Here is a 23,782-nt window from a genome sequence, read left to right as displayed (position 1 = left end):
ATATTAAGTTTGGTTTTGGTTTCTAATGTCTAAAATATTATCTTCAAATATGCAAACATAAGCAGAAAAGTCTACTGGAAAAAAAATACCTGGAGGCACCATTCTCCAAAAGAGCAAAATCTAAGATAGCAGGTTACAGAAGAAAGGCCCTAAAGATAAAACACTGAGTACCTTACCACCTGGATCATGTACAAATCCCTTGTCCAGTCAATACCACAGGTATCTATAAAGGAAGACAATTTCTGTCACCGAACTATCTTACAGAAAGTATGAAATGAAGGTCATAAAGTGCTTTGAGCAACTTGGAAAATAGTATTTTTAACATCTAATGTATAAAAAAAAAGAATTAGCAATCATATGTACGTGAGGCTGAGAGATCATGACTCAACCTACGGCTGATCTGCCAGAAAAGGACGGCATGCCCACTACCCAGGCGCCTTTTGCAGAAGTCGGTAGACACTGTGCAAAGGGGGCTTGTGTGTGTGTGGTGGGGTGGGGGGAATGGGGGCAGCAGAGATTGTATGCTTAGGGGGAAGAAACGGGCGAGCTAAGCATGAGAGATGGCATGGTGCTTGGTCCTACCCCAGCACGATGGACTAGCCCCTACAAGGAGAGAGGTAAGGATCCTGTGCTCAAGGGAACACTATTTTGCAATTTAAGTTTCACAGTTTGGGGGTCATATAAGCAGTGTAGCATTCTCCTGCAGGAGCTGCAGCGGCTAAAACGGTGAATACCCCAGGGAAGCCTGGCAGGGGCAAGCCGTGCCCAGGACTGTGAGCTCTTTGTGAATCCGTCAGGAACCCCTGGGACTTCCAAAAATACCTGGGGAGAGGACTTTTTAGGAGACTAAGATCCTGCGTAACATGATGGAATTTCAAGTCAGCAAATTTTGGGTGTAACTGTACTCATAAGAAGAGATTTAATCTTAAATGTGATACGCTGAGCAGCACATAGTAGTAGTCTGCTAAATGGTTTTATTGTCATCCTAAGATCTCTCTCTACAAAATTCTAACTTTAAGATTGGCCAGGTGGATGTTACAGAGCTTTGAGAATGAAGTCACATGATGTCCTGTGTTAGGTAAAAGCGACACTGAGATTAAGCATTTAGAGTCGCTGGGTGTCGAATAGTTTCCTGACTTATATGTGCCCTCACCACTTTCCATCAAGCTGAGGTCTCTAAACAAAATAAATTACCCCAAGATTACTTTCAGGCATCAAACTTTCAGGTAAATATTAATATACTTTAACTCTTGTTAGCATCAACTAAATTTTACGTAGCAGAGTTTTTTTTCCTGAAAAAAAAAAAACATTCAATATTTTCTAACGGCCTTTGTGCCACTCTGTTTATTATCAAACATACCACTAATGACAAAAAAAGTGAATTTACAGAAACCTCATAGGGCAGGAATAATCACCGAGATTTATGTCAAGTGGGTTAAAAAAAGTTCATAAATTTAGTAACCAACTAATCGGAACACTATAGTGGAAGCAAAGAAAAACGAATAGGGTAAAATCTCTTAATTGTTCTTTTTTTATGAAAAATTTCTACTTGTCATTTTCTTAGCCTTACTGGAATAATAGCGCTAACATTTAAAGAGTAGGGTACCAGCCACCATTGTAATATTCTCCAAGAGTTACAGAGGTGTCCCCAGATATGCCCCCTTAGATGATAAGTCAACTGAGGCATTTATAAACCTCGACTTAGGAAGCATTCGTGCATATGAAGCCCCATGTGGATCCTCCACCATCTGCATAAATCCACAGATACAGGAGCTGCCTTTCTTCTCGAAGTCCTTGTAGTTGACCAGTTTTTAGCAGCAGCGTCATTACATCTATGTTGGTGATTGCAATATTAGAATTGTTTTCATTGATTTCTCCATTAAAGGTCGAATTACATAAAGACCGCGTATATATGCATGCTGTTCATTACCTTTTGTTTTCAGTGTATTGCTGGGTAATCGCTACAAGAGCTTAGGGAAAGAGGTAAAGAGCCATGTCACAGAGAGATCATGAAGGGAAAATCCCTTGTTAGGTTGTATTGGGATAGCGAATGTTAACTGCAGCTGTAACTGTACCTGTAATTGCAGTCAATTCTGGAGCTCAGTATGGAACACAGCACATTTTTACCTGCCTACAGAAATTAATGGTGATTATGCTTTTCACAAAGGCTAAATCAACTTATGAGGCTTTTTTTTCCAGAAAAGAATTATCCTTCTAAGATAAAGGGAGACAAACTCATTTAATCCTCACAAGCCTGAGAGGCAGCGATGACTGTTAAATATTTATTTAGCACTTACTATGTCTAGGTACTGTAGGTCCATTAACTAAAACCGTCCTTTCAACAACTCTAGGTGGACATTATTGTCAGCCTCATTTAATAATGAGGAAACTGAGACACAGGGAGGTTAAGTAGTTTATCCGAACTAAAATTAAATGATGCCAGTCTGTAGTATAGAACAAAAGTGGTCACAAGTCTCTGTGTGTAATATTTCTAACACCTACCAATTATCGAATGCTAAGCATGTTGCATACGATTTCTCATTTAATTATTCCAATGACCTTCTAAAGTATTCTTATCCTAATGTTCCAGATAAGGAAACTGGTACGTAGAGGAGAAGTAACTTGCCTCAAATCACATGGCTTACTAGTGACACAGCTCAAGTGTGACTATGTGTACTGAAGTCGAAACCGAGGTCAGGGGTCGAGCACGGTGGAAAGCAGACTGGGGGGACGATGGCATTTTTGAGCTTCATGAAAGGCAGTATGGATTTTTTTTTAAGGTCACACATGTTTGACTATATTATATGGTTTCCAGTATAGCAAATAACAGAAATAAAAATGAACAACATCTTGGAAATCGGTCTCTATTATAGCCAATGGTTATCACAACCACCACCGGAGGATAAGGGAGGCAAGGTTTCTAATGTTCTTTTATGACTATATTTATGACATTTAAAAGTCGTTCGAACTGAGAAGAAACGCAAACCTGAATTTCGGGCGAACAAACGCTGCCGTTTCTTTACCTTCCTTACGGTGCAGTGTCCGTCTGTCCCACCGCCACTTACTCTGCACCACGAATGACAGGTTTGTCACCCCCTTATTGAGGGAAATGGTAAAATTCCTTCTTTGGAAGTTTCTAAAAAGAGTTTTCCATCTACTGGGGCAGTTTAAAACTGGTCCTTTTCGAAATAAGGTGAATTGACTGGATAACCTTTCAAAATTTTAACTAACTCTCATATCTATTTAGATATGACAATAACATAAATCTCATTTTTAAAAATGTAAAGAAATGTTTGCTAAAAGAATATCAAGAATGACATTCCAGATAGGTGTGTAAATAACTATGAAAGCTGACATACTGTGTAGAATGCCCTAAAGCGTTTAGAATAGAGGATGTCTGAAATTTCTGGGAAGGTATATTTTGTGCGATGGAGAAATTTCATGGTTAGAAATAAGTTTATTCAAATGTACCCAATTATAACTACCATCAGATAGTATAAAATATATCCAAAAAATTAATTGGAGCAGGTGGTTTAAAAATATCATAAGAGCATGGTGGCAATAATAATGAGAGAAAACTGAACTCTTAGACAAGCTTTGTACAGCCTCAGGTATCCATAACTTTCACATAACAGGAAGCGGCCTTTGAGTATTTCCTGTGTATCATACCGAGGCAAAAAGTTCCTGAGTTGTCTCATTTAATCCTCGCCCACCCTATAAAGTTATATGTCAATCCCTTTTTACCAGGGAGAAAACTGGAGCTTAGAGAGGTAGGCTCCTTGGGCAAACTTACACAGCTAGTAAGCGATTGATCTGGGCTTAAAGTTAAAGCTCACACTGTCAGAATCCAGAACCCATGCTCCATCACTGTGCCGTGCTTCCTCCAGGGGACAAGACTTGCTCCTTGCTATCAAGAATCAAGTGGATTTTTAAGATGTCAACATGAAGGCAAATGGCGACGGAGGAAAGGAAGCAGAACCGTTGATGATGGTCACACTAAATCACCCAGAATCGTTCGACCTCACTTGGGTCCTTTGGGGGTTTGCTCCCACTCTCGGGGATTAGTGGACCTACACTACTTGCAGCTGATTTCCCCAATCCACTCTGGGATCTCCCACCTATCATGGGGTGGGGTCCGCCAGCCTAGACAAGTGGATTTTAAAGTTATCACTGTACATTCCAACTGTTTTGTTATACATGTACATGAACATTTCAGAAATTCCTGGAATAGTCTGGTACGCTAAGTGTCAATCATGATTTTCAGCTCTTAGAAACCCACCGTACATTATTTTGGCCTCAAGGAAGACTTCGAAAATGTAGTGGCTCCTGCTTACATTTGTTCTCAAAACTCCCAGAGACTATAAAAAAAGAAAGCATTTTAAGGTACACGATATTTCACTGCTTTCAGCTTTCTCTGCTCCCGACTGATGAGAACTATCCCACAGGCCACCGGGCCAGGGTATAAGAATAGAAAGAAACGAAAGTCAGTAACATGCAACAGGGACCTTATAAATCCTGCCTGACCACCTGGCCTTTGCCATCCATACCTAATGTTCTCAGAGTTCTCAAGCATTGTTCATAAATGAGGCCGAGTGCACCGCAAAAGAATTACTGAAAATATAAGCACACAAGTGACTTTTAATATTAAAATAGTTCATGAAAAAGTATGTGAAATTATTGTAGAGGATAAATGCCATTAGTTTCTGCTTTAAAAGCTTTCAACAACAAGTCTGCTGCCAGTCCCGGGGACAGGGCCCCACTGAGAACCTTTCCTTCCAGGAGAGGAATCTGTCCCCGGACTGTGGGATGGGTCCTGAAATGTTCTAGCACACTCTCCTGAATGAGATTCCACATCCAGACTTTCTGCTGCTTCTGTCGTCTGGCAGTCAGCTCCCCACTGGCGAGCATCAAGTCCCGAAATTCCTTCATGCTATCCCACACTTCAGTGATCCCCTCTCCACTTCTGGAAGAAATACGAACTACCTGTTGAAAATGGAAAAACCAGAACCATTTTACTTCAAACGACAGAACACATTTTCACGTGGACGCTGGCATTTGCCAATTAATTCTTACAGTCTAAGGAAACAGCTAACTGGTAAAATTGAGATATTTTATTGCTGTGTCAAAGTTAATATACTGAGATAACTTACTAAGATTCCTAAGTGCATAGCAGAAATAAATTGCTAATTCAAGGTCAAGGTTTTCAGCCCAGAGATTTATTTAGATTTAGGATTAACCAGATGGTCCTCAGAGGCCTCATGGAGGAACTGTGAGAGGGTCACGGGGATGAGAAGGGCAATGCTAGGCAGGTTTCTCTGCGGTCTGAGTGCCAGAAAATGAACCTAAGTTGAGCAAATCGCCCCACTCCTTCTGTCACAGTTGTCTGACGCGGCGAGTGCTAAAAGCTGACCGCCCGCCACCTGCACGTACAAGATGGCGCCAGACCCGGCCCACGCCAGGACCGGGGAGACTGGGAGCGAAGGTAAGCTGTCAGCACCGCTCTCGCTGCGGCGATTACGGCTCGCTCTCTAATAACACAGTGTCCTCTTGCAGATAAAGCTGCCAACATCAATATTATTGCATCACTTATTATACGATTTTTCTTTTTCTTCTTTTCCCTATTGAAAGCAGGGCCCAACAAGCATAATGGGAAGTTATCACATCGAGAGCATTTTCTTACTCGAACTCTAATAGAGATGATCAAATCATTAACTGCTCCATAATTGTAAGGACGGTTCCTTTCAGAATGGATTTCTTATCACTTGCAAATGGCTCAAGTCAAGCATTAAGCAATCTAATCTATCACCTCACATCTAGTTTTTGACATCTAGAGGCTGAAGGATTAAATTTAAAATCATGACTACATACTCTGGCTTTGTCACAATTTTTAAAATTGTAATCTCACATACAAGCAAAGATCGATTATACGTCTAGCTTAGGGCTTCCATTCTCTCTTCCAAAGCGCACAGTCCTTCAGGGTGAAAAATGCAGAATGGAACGCGCACTCACCTTGGGTCTCCAGACTTCTGAACGCCTGCGGAGTAGTTTCAGTGCACTGACATACTCTGCTTGTATTCTCCGAGCTGGCACGATCAAGTCTCCATCGGATTTAGTTATAGCTACCAGATCGGCCATCTCAATTATACCCCTTTTGATACCCTAAAGGGAAAAAGAGAAGAAAGCGATTTACCAGAAACATTTCATTCAATTACGGCACAAAATGAGACACTGGTCAACGCTAAAATTTTGAAAGTCATATACTTCATTAACTAATGTGTTCTCTGCATCCTTCCAAGTTCTGGGTACCAGGAATCGCAATTATTCAACAGAAATCTCTTGGGATTATAGACGTCATCTGTAACATCTCTTCTAAATTTAGAGACTAATATGCTGAAAGACATTCAGAATTAGAGCAAATACAGCACCACGGCACAACATGACTGAGTGGCAGGAGACGCTTCACACTGTCTCCTGACGGACTCCGCTTCTCATGAGCTAACACTGAAGGATGCAAAGCCACCCATCATTAAGGTGCTTAAACAGAAAACACGCCCACCACTAACATCTGCACTTCAAGTAACAAAGTCTTTGTTTTTCAATCTACATTTGAGGTTTTCCTTAAAACCTGCATAAGGTTTTAACCTGATGGCTAAATTGCCTCAATCTCTTGATTTAAATTACATTTCATAAAAACACTAGAAATCCTAAGGCCAAAGCTGATTTGGAAAAATGCAGATTTTTTTTTCACCTAAATTTTCTTTTTAAATATTTTTAAAAACAACTTTCAATGATTAAATTCTAATAGTTAATGCTTCTGAACTGCAGCATCAGGAGTGGGCTGCCACCATTCTTTTTAGAATTATACAACTGAAAGGGAGGTATTGTATGATCTTTGTCCAAGGTTCCTGGGGCATAATCTCTAAGTCGTTGGAATTTCCGGAGTGATAGGAGCATCTCTGTGATTCACCACAGGTGCCTGCGACCACACCTGAGTTTATGCAGTGAGACCACTCAGGAAGGGGGCCAACCACACCAGAAAGACCAGCCAAGTGATCGGAGGGTTGGGCCCTTGAGCCGTGTGAGATGGGCCTGACTTCTGGGGAGGGGCAGGGGCTGGGGTCTGAGTTCAATCATGTGGCCAAAGATTCGACCAATCATGTCTAAATTTAAAAATCCCACAAGAACTCGGAACACCGAAGCGCAGGTGAACACCCTGGTTAGTGATATACGTCAATGCGCCAGGAGGGAAATGTGTCCCCAAGACAGAGAAACTTCCAGTTCAAGACCCTTCCAGAACTCTTCCTATGTCTCGCTCTTCAATTAACTGGTCCTGACTTGTATCATCAGTAATAAAACTGAGTTCTGTGAGTCATTCCAGGGAACTATCGAGCCCAGGGGGTAGTGGGAATCACATCTGTAGCCAGCTGGTCCGAGCTATGGGGAGCCTGGGAACCCCCGAGCAGCTGCTGGCGTCTGGGGGACGGTCCTGTGCAGGACAGCACCCCCGGCCCGGGACGGCTGTCAGCTCCAGGTGGTCGATGTCAGAGCTGCACAGCAGGAGGAAGGTAAGAACTTATTTTACGAAATGTAAACTATGACAGTGGTCGCAGTCAAAACCAACGTGACATCTCATGGGGGACTTTTGAGCCAATAACACTCCAAACACGCCTGCGACAGCGGTGTCTTCTGGCTGGAGCCGTCCCTCCCAAGTCACGGGTGGGAAAATCTCAGTTGTATGATTAGCTCGAGGTCATAAAATTCTACTACTGTAAGTTGGGAAAAAATAGAGAATCTACCTTTGACTCAAGTATTTTAGCCAGTGCACATGATGTCTCTGTCCCCACACTAACATTAAATTAATTTACAAAAACGCAACACTGGAAACTTGCACTTCAGAGGTGCACACTTTGTTTTGAGGGGGCGAGGGGAGCCAAAACAATTACCTGCAATACATCTCCTCCTGCGGGTGGCAGCAGTAGAACAAACATGTCGACCATATCAGCAACAGCAAACTCCGACTGGCCCACACCTGGAATTTCAAAGCACAACTATATGAAAACAGTCACGGCAATCTGGCTTTGTCGGCTACACTGACCGTCACTTCCAATCCACTTCTCTCACTCATTCAATCACGCGCTCAAATCGGATCCCACCTCAAACGCCCCACCTCTGACGCATTTGTTAAACACCACTGTCTTATCTTACAAGCAAGCCTGTTAAGCATCCCTCTCCCCCGCCCTTCCTCCCCTTAGTCTCGGTCTTTGAGTGGAGAACCCGAGGCCTCCATTCTCTCCCAACCCTTGCCGCTCCTTCTCGGCTCCCCTCCCATCGCAGAGCAGCTTGAGCACGGGGCTTCTGGTCTCGGACCGTGCCGGTCAACAACTTCAGCTTCCTTGCCTTCTCGTCCTTCCACATCAGCCCTGCAAACCTCCATCCACGGATCAACCCAACGATCTGTGTTCCATCCTCCGTACGCGTGTGTGGATCGAAGGCGCCACTAGAGAGTCATGGGCTCCAGCGTCCGCTGCATGTTCCTCACGCCCGGTCAAAGCAATGCCCCTAAACGCCCTCAGTCAGCCTCCCCCTTTTCTCACAGCAGCTACTGCAAGCACTCGCTGTCCCATAGTCTCCCCAATGCCGCGGTCACACGGACCTACGTCACAGTGAAATGAAGGCAGAAACTGCCTCTACTGCTCCTCCGCAAAGCAGCAGGTATGAATAGGAACTGCCCCACTGCCCTCCCAGTCCCGGTGTTCGAACTTCTGGCTGGAGGTCCCCCTTCCTCTGGGCGCCCCTGCTGGCTCTCTAACCTGGCCTTTGCCTACAGGCTCTTGTCCCTCATGAACTGTGCTCGTCTTTCTCACCCGAAAACCAAACAAAACAAGAATAAAAAATTAGACTAAAACTCACAACCACCGTCAGTTATCACCAGATTTCCCACTTTCTCTTTATAGCTAAATTTCTACAAAAGAAGCAATATATAGTCTTCATTTGACTACTTCATATTAATCTCAACCCACTTAAATGTGACGTCCACATCCCCCATGCCACTCGGGCTCCTCTCAAAACTCTCTCCTTCCTCGGTGTGGCAGAGACTTCTAGGTGCCTGTTCAATATTTACTCTGCCCAGTTTCCTCACCCCAATATTATTAGGAGCATCAAGGTGCCAGGTGAAAGACCGCATTCATCAGACCCCGTTTCAGCTACAGAACCTTAATGAGTGATATTACTTGGGGTTTCCAGGAAAGCTTTTTCTTGAAACAGGGCTAACCCAGCTCGGAAGTCACCTCTCCTGCCTGCCCCTTTCCCCTCCTTCCTCCCCATCCTGGGACACGGGTGTGGCGTAGCTTCATCTGCCGCCTCTTACCCATAAGCTGCCTCTTACCCATAAGCAACCCCGAGGAAGGGAACCACGTGCCACAAGGCAGAGCAGAGCCAAAAGCCTGGGCCTCCGAGGGCCTGGCGGACCCGCGCCCGCTCGGGCTGCCTGCCTCCAGGCTTTTACATACAAAAACACAAACCTCCTTCTCATTTGAGCCACAGTTATTTTGAGTCTATGAGAAAAGCAGGCAAATGCAACTTCTCAGTGATACACTCGATTTTTCACGGTCCTCTTCTCCTTTGATTCTCCGGCTACCGCGCGGGCGACTTGTCCTCCATCCACGCTTAGCCAGAGGAGCTTCCAGGCTGCGGCCCCATCTCTCTTCAATCCGCCTTCACGCTCTCTGCTCTACGCCTCCGGAGAAAACGGCAGCTCTAAAGGGGCCACGTCCTCTCGCTCCCGTGGCTCTGCACGTGCCCTTTCGCCCCCAACTTATGCAACTCCAAGTCTTCCTTCAAAACTGAGTTCGACCGGCACCTGCTCCTGGAATCTTCCCTGATCCCCCAAACGTGCGTCGGGCCGAGTCACAAACATTTATCATACAGTAGCATGCAGACTGTCTCGTTTCCTGGGGTTTCCATTTCAGTCTTGCCATCACGTGTAATTGTGTGCTAGGGACAGAAGATAACACAGAGCGTGGCCCTGCGGTTCAGAGGCGGCGGCTACGCTACCGTCTTAGCCAACACGGCCGACACACGAGATGCGCTTCAACAAGTCCCCTCCGGCCCTGTCGCAGCCCCTCGGACACGGGGTCCGGACACCGGCTTTTCTCTTCTTTAAGGGCAGGATTATGGCCTATACACTCGTATCTCCTATAGAATCTGTGCTATCTTATATTTAATTCCACCTTTAGTAAATATATGCTGAACGAACAAAATGAAATTAGTTGTCACTCATCTTTATGTAGTTCACCAGAATAGTTTTTGGTTATGAAGCAGAAAATCACACTCACCTACAGTTTCAATAAGAATAATGTCATACCCCCCTCCTTCACACAACAGGATAGTTTCATTTGTGGTCCTTGTCACACCTCCTAAGGCACCTCTCGTAGGAGATGGCCTGATGTATGCATTCATATCTCTTGATAACTCGGTCATTCGGGTTTTATCACCCAACAGTGATCCTAAAACACACAATTGCGTTTTGTAATTCTGAAATGCTTATAAGAGCCCATTATCAATCAGCCCATTCATTCCCAGGGGAAGTGCTTTATGATACTGTTCCCCAAAATCTCAAATTGTATTTCATATTATTGAGCTTTTCTCCCACACACTGTATCCAATGATGCCAAATTAATCTTTTTAACCTTTCAAGACCTTAGCACCTATAATGGCTTCCCCCTGACGGGAGGTCCAGATCCAGATGCTTCGGCCCAGCATCGCGGGCTCTCAGAACGCAGTCCTGCTTTGTCTAGCTAGTGTCAGCTTCTACTGGTCCCCAGTCAATCTTCCACTGCAGCCAAGGCCGTTTCTTTACTGTTATCTTAACATTGTTTATGGTTCTCGACTGGGGATGATTTTGTCCCCAGAGGGAATCTGGCAACATCTAGAAATATTTGTACTTGTCACAGCTTGGGGATAGGGTGCCTAGTGGCATCTGGTGGGTATGGGCCAAGGACACTGCTAAGCATCCTTCAACGTGCAGGACAGCTGCCCACAAAGAAAGTCACTGGCACCAAGACTGAGAAGCCCTGCTTCAACTAAGTGCCTTGCTTATAGGACCATGTCTCACATATTTTGAATGCTTGTTCACACTAGGCAATTAATTTAATACCTATGGGACAGAACTATGGTGATGTTTCACAGTTTACTGCAGCATTTAGGCAAACACCAACCAATACTTGCCAATTCTAGAAGGCTGAAAGCCCTGGAACTATTGAAATTAACTTCTTTCCTTTAACCACACATTAACCATATATTAGCCATATGTTTGAAAGTACCATGCTGTTCTAACCTGATTTTAAATTTCACTCTGCCTAAGAGCTAACTTTTCTACAGAAAGGTGATATACTAAGCATTGAGAAATTCCTTGAAGATATGATCTTCCCCCTTATGATTCCAGTTTAGGACTCCCATAGGTTCTAATTCTGAAGTGCAGACCTACCACATCTAACTACGTTATTTACTGCACATAAAACTTTTTTCTAAAGCAATTTTCTGCATGAAATCATCTCTGTGTTAAGTCAACAATGTGCCAAAGTTATACTTTAAATTATTATCCTATATATCCTAACGCACTGAGCTAAACATTATGAAATCACTCTCCTATATAATTGTCTTTGCCAGTGAATCCAAAACTGTTGGGTGCAGACCCTTAGGGAGTTCTCAAAGCTACTGCAGGGGGTCTTTGACTGCAAAGCACAAGAGGACTATGGGCCAATAATTGATGCTTCTCAAACTTTAATATATGTACGTACTGTTGCAATAAAGTAGAAATCTACACTTACAGTGACCTATCTATCCTTGTGTATTTTTTTCTTTTGAAGTCCACATATATTTTTACCCAGGAAAGGGACCCTCATTTTTGGTTTGAGAAAGGTCAGGAACCACAAAGCTATGCAACTTTAACACATGCGCTGTCTCAGAGCTGTCTAACTGAACATGCAATATAAACAGGGAATAAGCTAGAAAGAGCAGTAAGAGGGTTTTGTTTTGTTTTGTTTTAAGGTTTAAGAGATGTTACAACAATAAGAGGAAAATAATGAATGAGTAAGGACCCATTTTTTGAATTGTGCAAGGGCTGATGCAGCCAGGAAAAACGACGGGAGGGGAGAGTGGCCTGACCTCAGGCGTGATCGACGAAGGGCTGAAATTTGCTTTTGATTATTTTCAACTTCTGGCAGTGCCCTCCAAGTTCTCTAAGTTCCCAGGCTGCACCTGGGCTCGTCTGTAGATCCCAATGCCCCAAACTCGCTCCCTCAGCCTCCACCTCGGCCCCTAGAACAGCCTTCCTTCAGTGTGACCAAACTCAGCTAGATGCTGGAAGTCACCTGACTATGCAAATTCCCACTAAGTTATAACAGAGAGCTCTGCAAGCCCCAACTCTACGATTTAAAAAGAATCAGCAATACTCACCACCGCTAGTACAAGAAGAAGGGTCCACGGCTAGCACAGATAATTTGTGCCCTCTCTCAGTAAGCATTTTTCCAAAATATTCTATAAAGGTTGATTTTCCAGCACCAGGGGGCCCAGACAATCCTATAGCGAAAAGAGATCTTCTGATTTACTGAACTAAATGAAATCAGCACTACGATGTTTTATTAAAATATTAGACTGACTTCTCTTTCTCCTAATTTATTAAAAGCATCAGCGATGTATTTTAACATTTCCTAAAAGAATAAATAAAATCCATTTATTTATCTATTCCTGAGTAATAGGGATATAGGAAAGAAAGAATTCTGAGTTTAGTATGTTCACCAAATTCCCTTTTAAAAATTACAAAATGGGATTTGCCTTTCTACTCTAACATAGACCTTCCAGGGCAGACCTCACTAAGTTGTTAACATGCTGGATTTGCAAACATCTGCCCGCCTCTCATCATGAGCGGTCATTATTCCATCTACCCAATTCCATGCACTTTAGCCTCTCATTGATAAAACAACTCATTACTCTAGAAATGGCCAGTGATTGAGAAAATAACTTTCTATTTATAAAAGACTTTTTTCTTCTTGTCCATAACTAAAATATAATATAAACTGAATCCTGGAAAAAAAAAAAAAAGTCTTAAGAAAGGCAAGAAATTCCCCCATTTGGAGAGTTAGTTGAGCACGGCAGGGCAGAACACACACCCTGGAGCCTGGTGGTCAGTTCTATTTCTAGTTCTGCCTCTGAAGAGCTGTGCGATCTTAGGAAAGTTACTTAACCATTCTGTACCTGAGTGTACTCTACAAAATGGATATGCTAGCACCTATCTCTTCACGCTGTTTTAAGCATTAGATGAGTTAACATTAGCAATATGTTTAGAATAGCTCATGGCATAAAGAGATATATAAGTGTATGCTCTATAAAGTATAGAAAACGTAAGCATTTATTTGTAACTATATTCAAAAGTATATATGACATATAGTATGCTTGGTTCCTTACCACAATTTTCAGGGCAGGTCTCTGTCTTAACCATCTTTATGGGTGTTTAATAAACATTTGTTGCTTTTATTTATAATGGTGATAAAAGAACTACAATAAAGACAAAGGTTTACTGGGACTCATAAGATGGAAGAACCAGAATAACATTGCAAAATTGTGTTACTAGTAGTGTGTGCTGCTGGTTAATTCCAGATTTTCCTGGGCATTTTCTCTTCAAAGAACCTCTAAAGCCTAAAAGGTAAACGTTTTGTCACAACCAAAATTTCTCTTTGGGAGTTTGCTATTTTATCTGTCTATAAGACATAAAGATTATTTACACCCAATACAGTACTTCCTAAATGAGGGTTCCCTCAGTAAGGGTAGAATAAGGTGTATGAAAAATAACAGCTGGTAAACTTTTTTTGAAATTACCTTTAAAGCATTTATGCCCATTACCCTAAAAACTAAGCAGTTTTAGTCCCCATATAGCCAACAAACTGGGGGATAAAAGTCTAATGTAATGCCGGTCAATTTTTAAGTGTTTCTACTCATTCCTCACAAAATTTCTGTACTTTGCCCACTATTTCAAGTTGTTTTTAGTGAAAGGGTTGGTTGGAATCACCTAATTTGCCGTCATGAAAAGCTCTCGTGCCATCCAAAACTGACTTAATCCCTTGTGGTCAAACATATCTAAATTATTCTAAAATGCAAAATTTCAAAAATATACCAAGCTAATTTGCATTTACAGACAATTGTTCAAGAAATTAAGTAAGCATCTAACAATTTTAGACAGAAAAGGGATAAGGTCTTTCTTTTAAAATACATTTTGGTATTGAGATGGCTGTGCTGAGCCAAACCACTCCCAGAAACTCCCCAAAAAGCATCTGAAGGAAACGAGACTGATGGAACACCCAGGAAACAGATGTCAGAAATGTGTGAAGGATAATTATAGTTGAAGTAGAGGGAATTCACTGTAGACTAGTAAGTAGGACTACAGAGAGAAAAGGAGGAACCTGGTTACCAGTTCTTCATATTCATATTCTATCCCGGGGCCATAGCAAGATTTTTGCCAACAGAAATCTTCTATTATTCTCTTAAAATACAGAGCCTCTTCAAATGGTTATGGCACCCCTCCCCCCACACACACACACATAGCAAGACTAACATCTGCAAACAAAAGGCATTTAAAGTTAGTCTCAAAATTCTGAAAAGAAAAAAAATCCCCATTAGAATGTAAACTATTTAGAATTCAGAGAATTTAGAAAAACAACTACTGGACCAAAATTTTTTAAAAAAGGAAAAAAAAGACTGACCTATTCGAAATGCTCGTGGCTGCCCTTTATTTAACTGTTCTTGCTCTCTGTGGTAGACCAAGACTTTCTGCAGGAGCACTTGGGCTAACTCTTTTTTCCTACTGTGAGTTGATTCTATAAGAGTAATGGCCTCTGCTAAGCAGGCCCTTTGCCCTTGGATTAAACCAATATAAAGTTTATCCACAAATCTTTGTTCTTTATCAGAAAGTCCTTCGGTATATTCCTTTAAGGTTGTCTGTACACACAGTTTTCTCTTTGCACCATCTGACAGCAGCATCCACTTTGTACAACGGAGTCTGCGAGAATCAAATGACCGAGCACATGGGCTTCCTGATCTGAGATGAGCACTTGAGTGAAAGATGGAGTGGCAGCTTTGGAAAGGTGTCCTCAAAAGGCCTCTTAGGAAATGATGGTGAGGATGTGGCAGCAGCACAAGAATATTCATTGTGTCTGCAGTTGATGTCTTTTGGCTCCGTGTGATTTACGGCTCCCTAAAAGAAAGAAAAACATATTTTTGCCAGTTTACTATACAACTAAGATACTGAAGAAGCAAAACTACAAGCTTTAGTGTTTTCTGTTTTCTAAAACACACAGCATCAGGGTTCTTGGTAGTACAAATGGGTGAAAGTTTCTTACTAAGATCTCCCTTCCCCCACCTCCAGCCTACAATCAATATTCATAGTAACTCAAATCATGGAACTACTGCTCTACTGTGAAGAGCTACGCACATTCAAAGTTTCTTCTACACAGAAAACAAATACGAACACACAAAACCCCATTAGGGTAGAAATTTTATGTCATGCTCATTTTCTTCTGTCTATAGACCTTACATTCATCTTAACAATCTTCAGATCAAACATACTCTATTCTGAAGCTCATTCAAAAGGTTAACGAAAAACCCCTCTCATGTTAGCCCTTTTTTTCATTCTCTACACAAAAAATGATTAGTAGTGCAGGCACTTAAAGCATAAGTTTAGATATAATGTGTATCCAATGGACTTGCCCTGGAACACAGACACGTGTAAAGAATGATCTAACATAAGCACACAAACAAAAACAAGCCTTCATGTGAAACAAACTGCGAGTGCTGCATACGAGCCAGGCCAGTGTATCTCACAGTCCGGTCGGAACCGCCTGTGGGCTTATTAAAAATGCCTGTTCTCGGCCCCATGAGTCAGAATCTCTGCAGGTAAGCGCACTAAAGTTTGAACCACTGTGGAATGAGATGAAGATCCTTTGCTCAGATTTACTGATATTCTCCACTTCAAACTGTGTTAGACAATGAAAGCTAACTCAGTACGCTGAGAGTCAGGAAAGCACAGAGGTCATGAGCCAAGGTCACTCGGAGTCTCTGCTGCTTAAGCTATAACAGCCTTGGGCAGGTCACTAAACCACTCTGTGCCTCAGCCTCCTCTTGAGTTGAGAGAACAGGTAAAAGAACAGGATGGCCGTGAGAACGGAATGAGTCTATTCACGTAAAAGGCTCTGAACAGTGCCTAGCAGAGTAAGAGTTCAACAAACATCAGCCTTTATTATACCAACTTATAAAACTTTAGTAAAAATTAGGTCATAAACCTAGCTTCCAGGGACAAACTAAAATTTACAAATGATATACAGATAGCCTACCAAGTTTGGATTTATGATTATTTGAAATTTTTGGTACCTTATAGCATAATGAAATAAATTACTTTATTGCTCCAAAGTACCTCTTTAAATTGCATTTCAAGGCCAATCAGCACAAAGTTAATTTTAGCAAAATAACTTTCTATTAGGAACAAGAAATATTTTAGGATTTTTTTTTTATTAGAATGAAAACTGTTCATTATTTTTCTGTTTTGGGTGGGAAGGGAAAGTTATGACTTCTATTTTGTACAAAATTAGTCTTCTTTTTAAAGGATGTGTAAAAATGTGTAAAATGTTTCTAAAAAACAATTTAAAAACATTCACTACCACTCTTCACACACACAAAATGACATTTAAAACAATCAAAATACAGGTTGCTATGTATTTTATCTCTGTAAGATAAAATTCAGAATTTTTATAATTTTGATGAGAAATGTCTAATAACGATGCATGATTTAGTTTTTATCTTTGCCATCACCTGTAGCTTGCTTCCTTCTGTATTGAGATTTCTTATTGAGACTCAAACTTGATGAGTCCTGATTTTACCAGGTATTGTGACCATCAACATTACATTCAATGTACACGCCTATCTTATTCTCTAAATTATGCATAAAATTAGCAAAATATACTCAGAAACCTAGTAAAAGAGTTATGTGCAAGGTGAAAAAAGTGATAATCATGTTTTGGCTACACTTCTATGCACAGAGACTCTATCAGAATCATTGTATTAAGATCTGATGTTCAACTGCACTCTGAAATAATGTGTGTACATAGGCTAGTAATCATTTTTAAGCATGGTAGATTTTTAAAAAATCATTTACATGCTATAATAAAAATTAGGTGTCCAGAATGCATATCTTCCACTTTTGGCTGGACAAAGTCCTACTCTGTTCAAATATTACTTCTTCCAAGCCACATCTTCTCCCACCTTTCCTGGGCAGTCAAATGTTCTATCTTTGATGCTCCACAGCCTTTTTATTCACAGCTAATTCATCTTTTTATAGACCTCTCCCTACCATTGCTTATTCCTCATCCCACCTGATGATCCTCCGAGAGAAGATGTATTCTTGAGTTCCTCAGAATCTAGCATAGTGCTCTGGCACATGGTAACTTTTAATAATTCTTGTTTAAGATTCGTGAGTGGATACTCTATGTTGACCTAATATACTATAAAGAAAAGTTTGAATAATAATCGACCTGTGTGATCTGACTCTTTACTAAAAATATTCTACCTTCTAAGTTCTCTCTTTTGAATCAAGGTACCTTTGACCTTCAAATAATCTTCCAAAACAGAAAAGAAAGCTTGTATGGAATCAAAACCAACTAACAAGAGCTTTACTAGATTAAAATATATCCACTTATAATAATGCAAGCAAATAACATTCCTTAAATGAGAGGAATAAAAATCATCTAATAAATAGTACATAGATAGTTCTAACATTTAAAATAGTGATTTCTTAAAATTTAATCGCACTCTCTCTCAGAATATCCATGTCGACTATCTGACGAATTTATGGCTTATACTGCAGAGTGTATCAGTTTGGGATTGTGAAGTTCTCTGCCCTTTTATACCAATACAGATATTAAAAGGTCTTTAAGTAAAAAAAAAAAAAAAAAAAAGGGCAGGAAAACGATGACACCATTTTACTCCATTCTTTCGCCAAAACCAAAAAGCTATCCAGATGTACATAATTCTAGGTTTTTACACCTTCAACTCTCTCCCTGGAGGCTGATTTCCTTGGTGTCCCCAAACCCTGTGGACCATCTGAATGAGAGAGCAGCAGCTGTTACCCTTTAGTGGATGTTTATGATGTGTGAGATACGGTGCATGCCATTTGCTCAACTTAAGTTTCATAACGCAGATGAGAATCTATTTTATGGGTGAGGCTCAGGAAGATTACACTGATTGACAAAGGCGCTGCAACATGGCAGAATGTGGGGAAAACTCTGGATTTCATAAACCCAGATGTATATGGTATCAACTCTAGATTATTGTATAAGAAGAGTGGTGTCATGTCACACCAATGGAATGCCAAATAGCCCTTCACATTCAAATGTGGAACGATGCGGGCAGGCAATCTTCATTTTTTTTGTTTATTTGTTTTGTTTTGTTTTTTTGCTTAGGCCAAAATGAAAAATTAGTTTACATTTTATGTGCAAATCTTATCAGTAGGAGATCCCAATTATGTATTAGGTGACAGAACAGATCAAGTTTCTAAAAATTTTTAATGATTTCTTCCTCCACAGAGAATTCACACCTGATAACTAAGTGCATAACATATCTAAAGCAATTAGTTTAACCAATCAACCAGATTTTAAAGGAGTCTATAAATTTTTTAAAAGGCAATATAACTCGGCCTTGTATGAGCAACTTTCTACCCTTATATGTCACGGACACAACAGACTAAGCCTACTGGAGAGGCAAAATCATGGAGATAGGAGGACCTCCACCTACTCTTGTAACTAAGCATCCTTTCCTGCTTTCTTATGGGAAGAAAGCAAAGAACTTGCCCCCAAATCAAACCGTTTCAATGAATTTTGATGATTCCTGAGAGTATAGTTTCACTCTACGATGTTAAGATGAGCACAACCAAAATACAAGAGAAATTTTGCAGATTAACAATATTTAGTAAGACATCCCAAAGCACTGCCATCCCTAATAAACCAGAATGTCGATGCATTAATCTACAATGGAAAACACTGAGTGGGCAAAAATATTGAAATGAGTTGTTAAGTGCATTCCCTACCCTGCAAGGTTTTCGTGGGCAGCAGCATTTTAAGATTCACAGTTGTTTTCCTCTAAATTATCTTTTACATCCATTCCTTCCTCTCCAACCTCATTCCCACAGTTCCCTCCTATAATGGCTTTCAAGCTCTGACTGCAGCCCATAGGAAGACATGCATCAGTCAACGTAGGCACAGAACTGAACCAAGTTTTCCAAAACATTACTTACCTCTATTACATATCATAGTCTAATATTGTATTTTTTTCTATTTTATTTTATTTAGATTGCAACCTACCAGTCTTAATGAAAAACCCCAATCTATGATAGCCATTTCTATGACCATTAATTAATCTTCCATACTAGCACTTATCTTTATAAAATGTAAATCTGAATATATTACTCCTCTGCTTACAATATTTTGAAAGTTCCTCCCGCCTTATCTGTAAAAAATGTTTTTTTGTGATTCAGCCATTCACTCACTTAGTAATTATTTATTGAGAACCTACTCTATGCTAGTCACTGTCCAGGCCTTGGAATACATTGGCGTATGGGTCCAACATGGCTCCTAAAATCTTGAAGTTCCCAATCCAGCCAAGTCAGTCGTTACATAAACATTTCACACTCTTTCTGAGTGCTCTCCAACTTTATTCATTTCCCTCCTCCACTTTTACCACACTGCTGTAAATATTCTCATCTGCACACAAGTCCTAGAAAATACCACACTCTTATATACTTCCTGGCCATTGTCCTGTGATGTTCTTTCTGATTGGAATGCCCTCTCCTTTAATCATCTCACGAATTCCTCCTCAACCTTCAAGAATCAACTCGAATGTCTCTTCCCCTATAAACAGTTCCCCAGCCTCCTTTCCGCACCCCTTCAGCTGTCACTCCCATTTCTTATCATCATGTCACATCTATTATCGTAATGATCAGTTTTATGATTTTTTTAAGATGTCAGTCTAGACTATGAGTTTTCTTTGTAACCACAGCATAGTTTATTGTCCACGAAGTGAATGAATGTATGCTATAATTTTGTATGGGTCAATAATTCCATTATGCTGATTACTCAGTTAATCAATGTTTGAAAACATATTTTTCTACTTTTACAGTAAATACATATTTATTTTAAAGATTTTCTTTTTAAAGTCTGATTTCAACATATGGATGTTTTCCTTCATTAAAAATCTGCTCAGCAGCGGCCAATCTGACTGGAGATATTTGTCTTGAAATTGATCCAAAGAATATTTTTAATTTCAATAACTATTCTGGCAAGAAAAAGCTTACAGGATTTCCAAAATCAATACATTAGGTCAGTGTCCGCTGCACAGCCCAGTTCACAGTCAATACAGTTATACCACATGTTTCCATTTCTCGATGCTAATCACTCGATTTGAAGATAAACTGTCAGATGCCATTAATCTGTTTAGCATTCCCCACCAATCCATAGAATGCTCTTTCTCCTTTTCAAGTAATTTCAGGAAATTCTAGTAAAACAGAATTTTTTAACTTTTAAACAGGTCATACTGAATTCATGCAGGGAACTTTAAAGTTCTCTGACCACTTTACCTCTACTTTTTCCAATTAAGACTCAGATTTCCCAAATTTCTACTTTTAGGTCTCAATCTACTCGGGAAGTCTCTATTTTTCTAAATCCTATCCCATTAAACGTTTCATTCATTTCCACTGCTACCACCCTAGTTCAAATCTGAACTAGTCTTTTAGAGTCCTGAGACTAGCTATGGGACCTGGGAAATCTACTTCTCTCCGTATGAAAATATTAAGACCAACACAAGTGTCATAGTGAGTATGAAATGATGTGCATGTGAGAGCCTGGAAGAGGGCCTAGCATCAAGCAGTGCTAACTAACTGTAATAGGGAACCTTCTTTTTCTCCCTCTCCCCCTCCCCCTCCCCCTCCCAGGCTCCATCTTGGATTTCTCAGCAAAGCTCATGTTGAACTGTGAATGTGATAGATCTCCTTACTATCCACCTTAAATTCCTCCAACAGTTCTCCACACCCCAGGACAGTGGTTCTCTAAGTGTGGTCTCCAGACCAGCAACAACAGCATCAACTGAGAATGCACGAGAAAGGGAAATACTCAGGGCCCACCCCAGAGCTTCTGAATCAGAGACTGTGGATTAGGCTTCCAGATGCTTGATTCCAATGTATGTTCAAGTTTGAGAACCACTGACCTACAATAAAATCCAGCCTGGCATATAGGGTTTCCCAAACTCATTTTCTTCAATTTACTGCACTCATCTTCCCACGCCTCTTCTAAAGAGATGTGACTCATCATTTCTGCTTACTTTCTCAACTCAGATTTACTCACCTGTTACATCCTACTCCTTCTAAGACACTCCTCCCAAATCACAGTTTTCTTAAATCCTTACCTAACCATCAGTTTCCAAGAATTTTTCCTTTCAATTCCAATTATTTCTGAATACTCAAATGGATAATCTGCAGAAGTTACAAACTGCTTGTTCCTGGCCCACAGAGGGTGTGTGAGTGAAATGATTGCCAATAACATTTTCTCCAACGAATGTCTGAGAAAATCAGATCTGTGTATGAGGGACCCACATTTCCACATGGCAACAATCAGCCAAGAGGCAAATGTTTCAAGCACTCACCAGCACTTTCTACGCCAAATTTTCTTTAGACATCTTCAAATCATCTCAAACCGTGATTTTCATCTTATAGTTTTGTAACTTTTTACGTTTGTCTCTCCTAATAGAATATAACCCTTAAAAGAACTGATCTGTTCCTTTTTTATTGAACCCAAAACGATGTGATGTGCTCACTATATAAAAGAATATTCTGGACATACTAGACAACTTCAAAATAATTTAGAGTCTACACAGGTCTTTGGGAAACTTTTAGTTTTCTACAAACTTGGGAAACTTATAATGGTCTGTTTCTTATTTTGTTTTCTAAAGTATATGTATTAGGGCATAACTCTTAAAGTAATAATACTATTTGCTTAGGTTGTCTTTCATTTCTTAGTGAGAAATACAAATTATTTGAATACAGTATGTTTGCTGGAAGAGACCTGGCCCATGCCTGGGCACAGTATCTGACAGACTTAGATACTGTTTAAATCCTGGTTTTATATCCTGGACTTTATTCCATAAAAGGTGAATTTTAATTTCATTCTTTGGCAGTAGCTACACTGGACTATCCATGCTATGGTTAACCATTCGCAGGGTTTGGCAGTGGCAACGAGCGAGCCTCTTTACCGTGGCACAACAGTAAATTCACAAACCTGTTTAAAATGATGACAATTGAAAAACAGTGTTCACAGAGCATTTCCTTAAGAAGAAACCAACGAACCTTCCCTTTGAACCCATTTTGCCGACTCCTGCCTGTCCATACATCCCGCACTCCCAACGTCATCCAGTTTAGTAATATTCTTTTCCTTCCCCCACCCCAAATCCTCCAGAGGGCGCCCCCGACGACGGGTGACCCCCAGCGGCCAGAGGAAGGAGCCCAGTTAACTACGGACGCCGCACGCAACCTCCGCCCCACACTCACCCGTTTCAGGCCACGGAAGCGCGGCGCCGCCCCGCCCCTTCCGCCGGAAAGGCTCGCTCCGCCCCGCGGTCTCCACGGCGCGCAGGCGCAGTGCCTGCCGCCGGGCGCGCAGGGCCGGAGGAGCGGCCGGGGGCCAAGTGGCGGCGCGGGGCGTGGCCAAGGTCCCAACGGACGTGGCCGCGGGACTCCGGCGTCTGGCCGGAGGCGCGTGGTCGTGGCGGCCTGGGGGCCTGCGGCTGGGCGCCGGAAAGCTGGGAAGTGGAGTGGGCCGGGCGGTTTATGACCTTTCGAGTAGCCTTTGCATTCCTCCAGGTCCAGATTGGATCTTTCGCCTGCCAAGCTCGAGGGTGACGTTCATCCTCTCCCGGCCTTGGCGCTTTGCGGTGCCCGGGAGACGGAGCCAGCGTCCAGCCCCGGGCCCCGCAGCCTGCGGCCCCCGCATACACAGACCTCCTCCTTCCGATCCCAGGAAGCTTAAAGTATGAGATAGAGGGCGAGACGTGGGGACGTTTGACCAGGTGGTTAAATTAATTAAGAAGACCCAGACGCCGCAAAGCAATTTCTGACCAGTGGAAGTAAATGCTTAATGCTCTGCTGAACTATGTCTCAAGTTTTTAAATCATAGCATGGTTTTTAGTAGCTGGAGGTTTCGCAGTTTTTTCGTTTAAAAGCTACCCATTCGTATAGATTAGTATTTCTTGAACCAAAAGTATGGACCGGTGCCTACTTCCTTCGGAAAATCCCCGGAGGTAAAGCCTCTCCCCTTGAAATGGAGGTGAAAACGAACATGTCTACTGTTTGCTACCTCATTGCGGGGCAGAATGGTAACTAGTTTTTTTCTTTAAGCCTGTTAGATTATGTAATCAGTAGTAAAACCTGAGTTTTGCCTGAGTTTTGCCTGAGTTCTAGGATTTTTAGGAAAAACTTAAATCTCCAAAATGTTTGCGGTAATGTAATGACAGCATTGGTAGGCAATAGCAAGGATCGAGTTATAGCGAGTAGGGAAAGTCATAAATGGGGGTGATATTGTAATTAGTATCTGAAGCCAAGACCCCAGCCCCCACATATGATTTACATAGTTGCGTACATTGGTAAGGGGTTAGGCCTTCCTCAACTACTTAATACGGGTTGATCCTTATTGAATATAGA

At 41.5% G+C, this 23,782-nt stretch overlaps 1 protein-coding gene across 2 annotated transcripts; it reads right to left on the bottom strand.

Moving 5' to 3' along the window:
• Positions 1–4,618: 4,618 nt before the first annotated feature.
• Positions 4,619–22,669, bottom strand: MMAA (metabolism of cobalamin associated A). Of its 2 annotated transcripts, XM_016164067.2 has the most exons (7): positions 22,634–22,669; positions 14,757–15,247; positions 12,457–12,579; positions 10,335–10,505; positions 7,944–8,029; positions 6,010–6,159; positions 4,619–4,983 (listed from the first exon to the last, which is right to left on the bottom strand). In XM_016164067.2, exons 2-7 carry the CDS (start codon positions 15,199–15,201, stop codon positions 4,675–4,677), a joined length of 1,284 nt encoding a protein of 427 aa, XP_016019553.2. In that variant the 5' UTR covers positions 15,202–15,247; positions 22,634–22,669; the 3' UTR covers positions 4,619–4,674. The 2 variants fall into 2 exon arrangements, with proteins under 2 accessions (XP_016019553.2, XP_016019554.1); XM_016164068.2 differs by lacking the exons at positions 10,335–10,505; positions 12,457–12,579; positions 14,757–15,247; positions 22,634–22,669 and adding an exon at positions 9,522–10,314.
• Positions 22,670–23,782: the final 1,113 nt, after the last annotated feature.

The sequence above is a fragment of the Rousettus aegyptiacus genome, unplaced genomic scaffold (assembly GCF_014176215.1).
Source record: "Rousettus aegyptiacus isolate mRouAeg1 unplaced genomic scaffold, mRouAeg1.p scaffold_m13_p_16, whole genome shotgun sequence".
Classification (NCBI taxonomy): Eukaryota; Metazoa; Chordata; class Mammalia; order Chiroptera; family Pteropodidae; genus Rousettus; species Rousettus aegyptiacus.
Note: the sequence above shows the minus strand (reverse complement) of the source record. Positions and strands in the feature narration are given on the sequence as shown.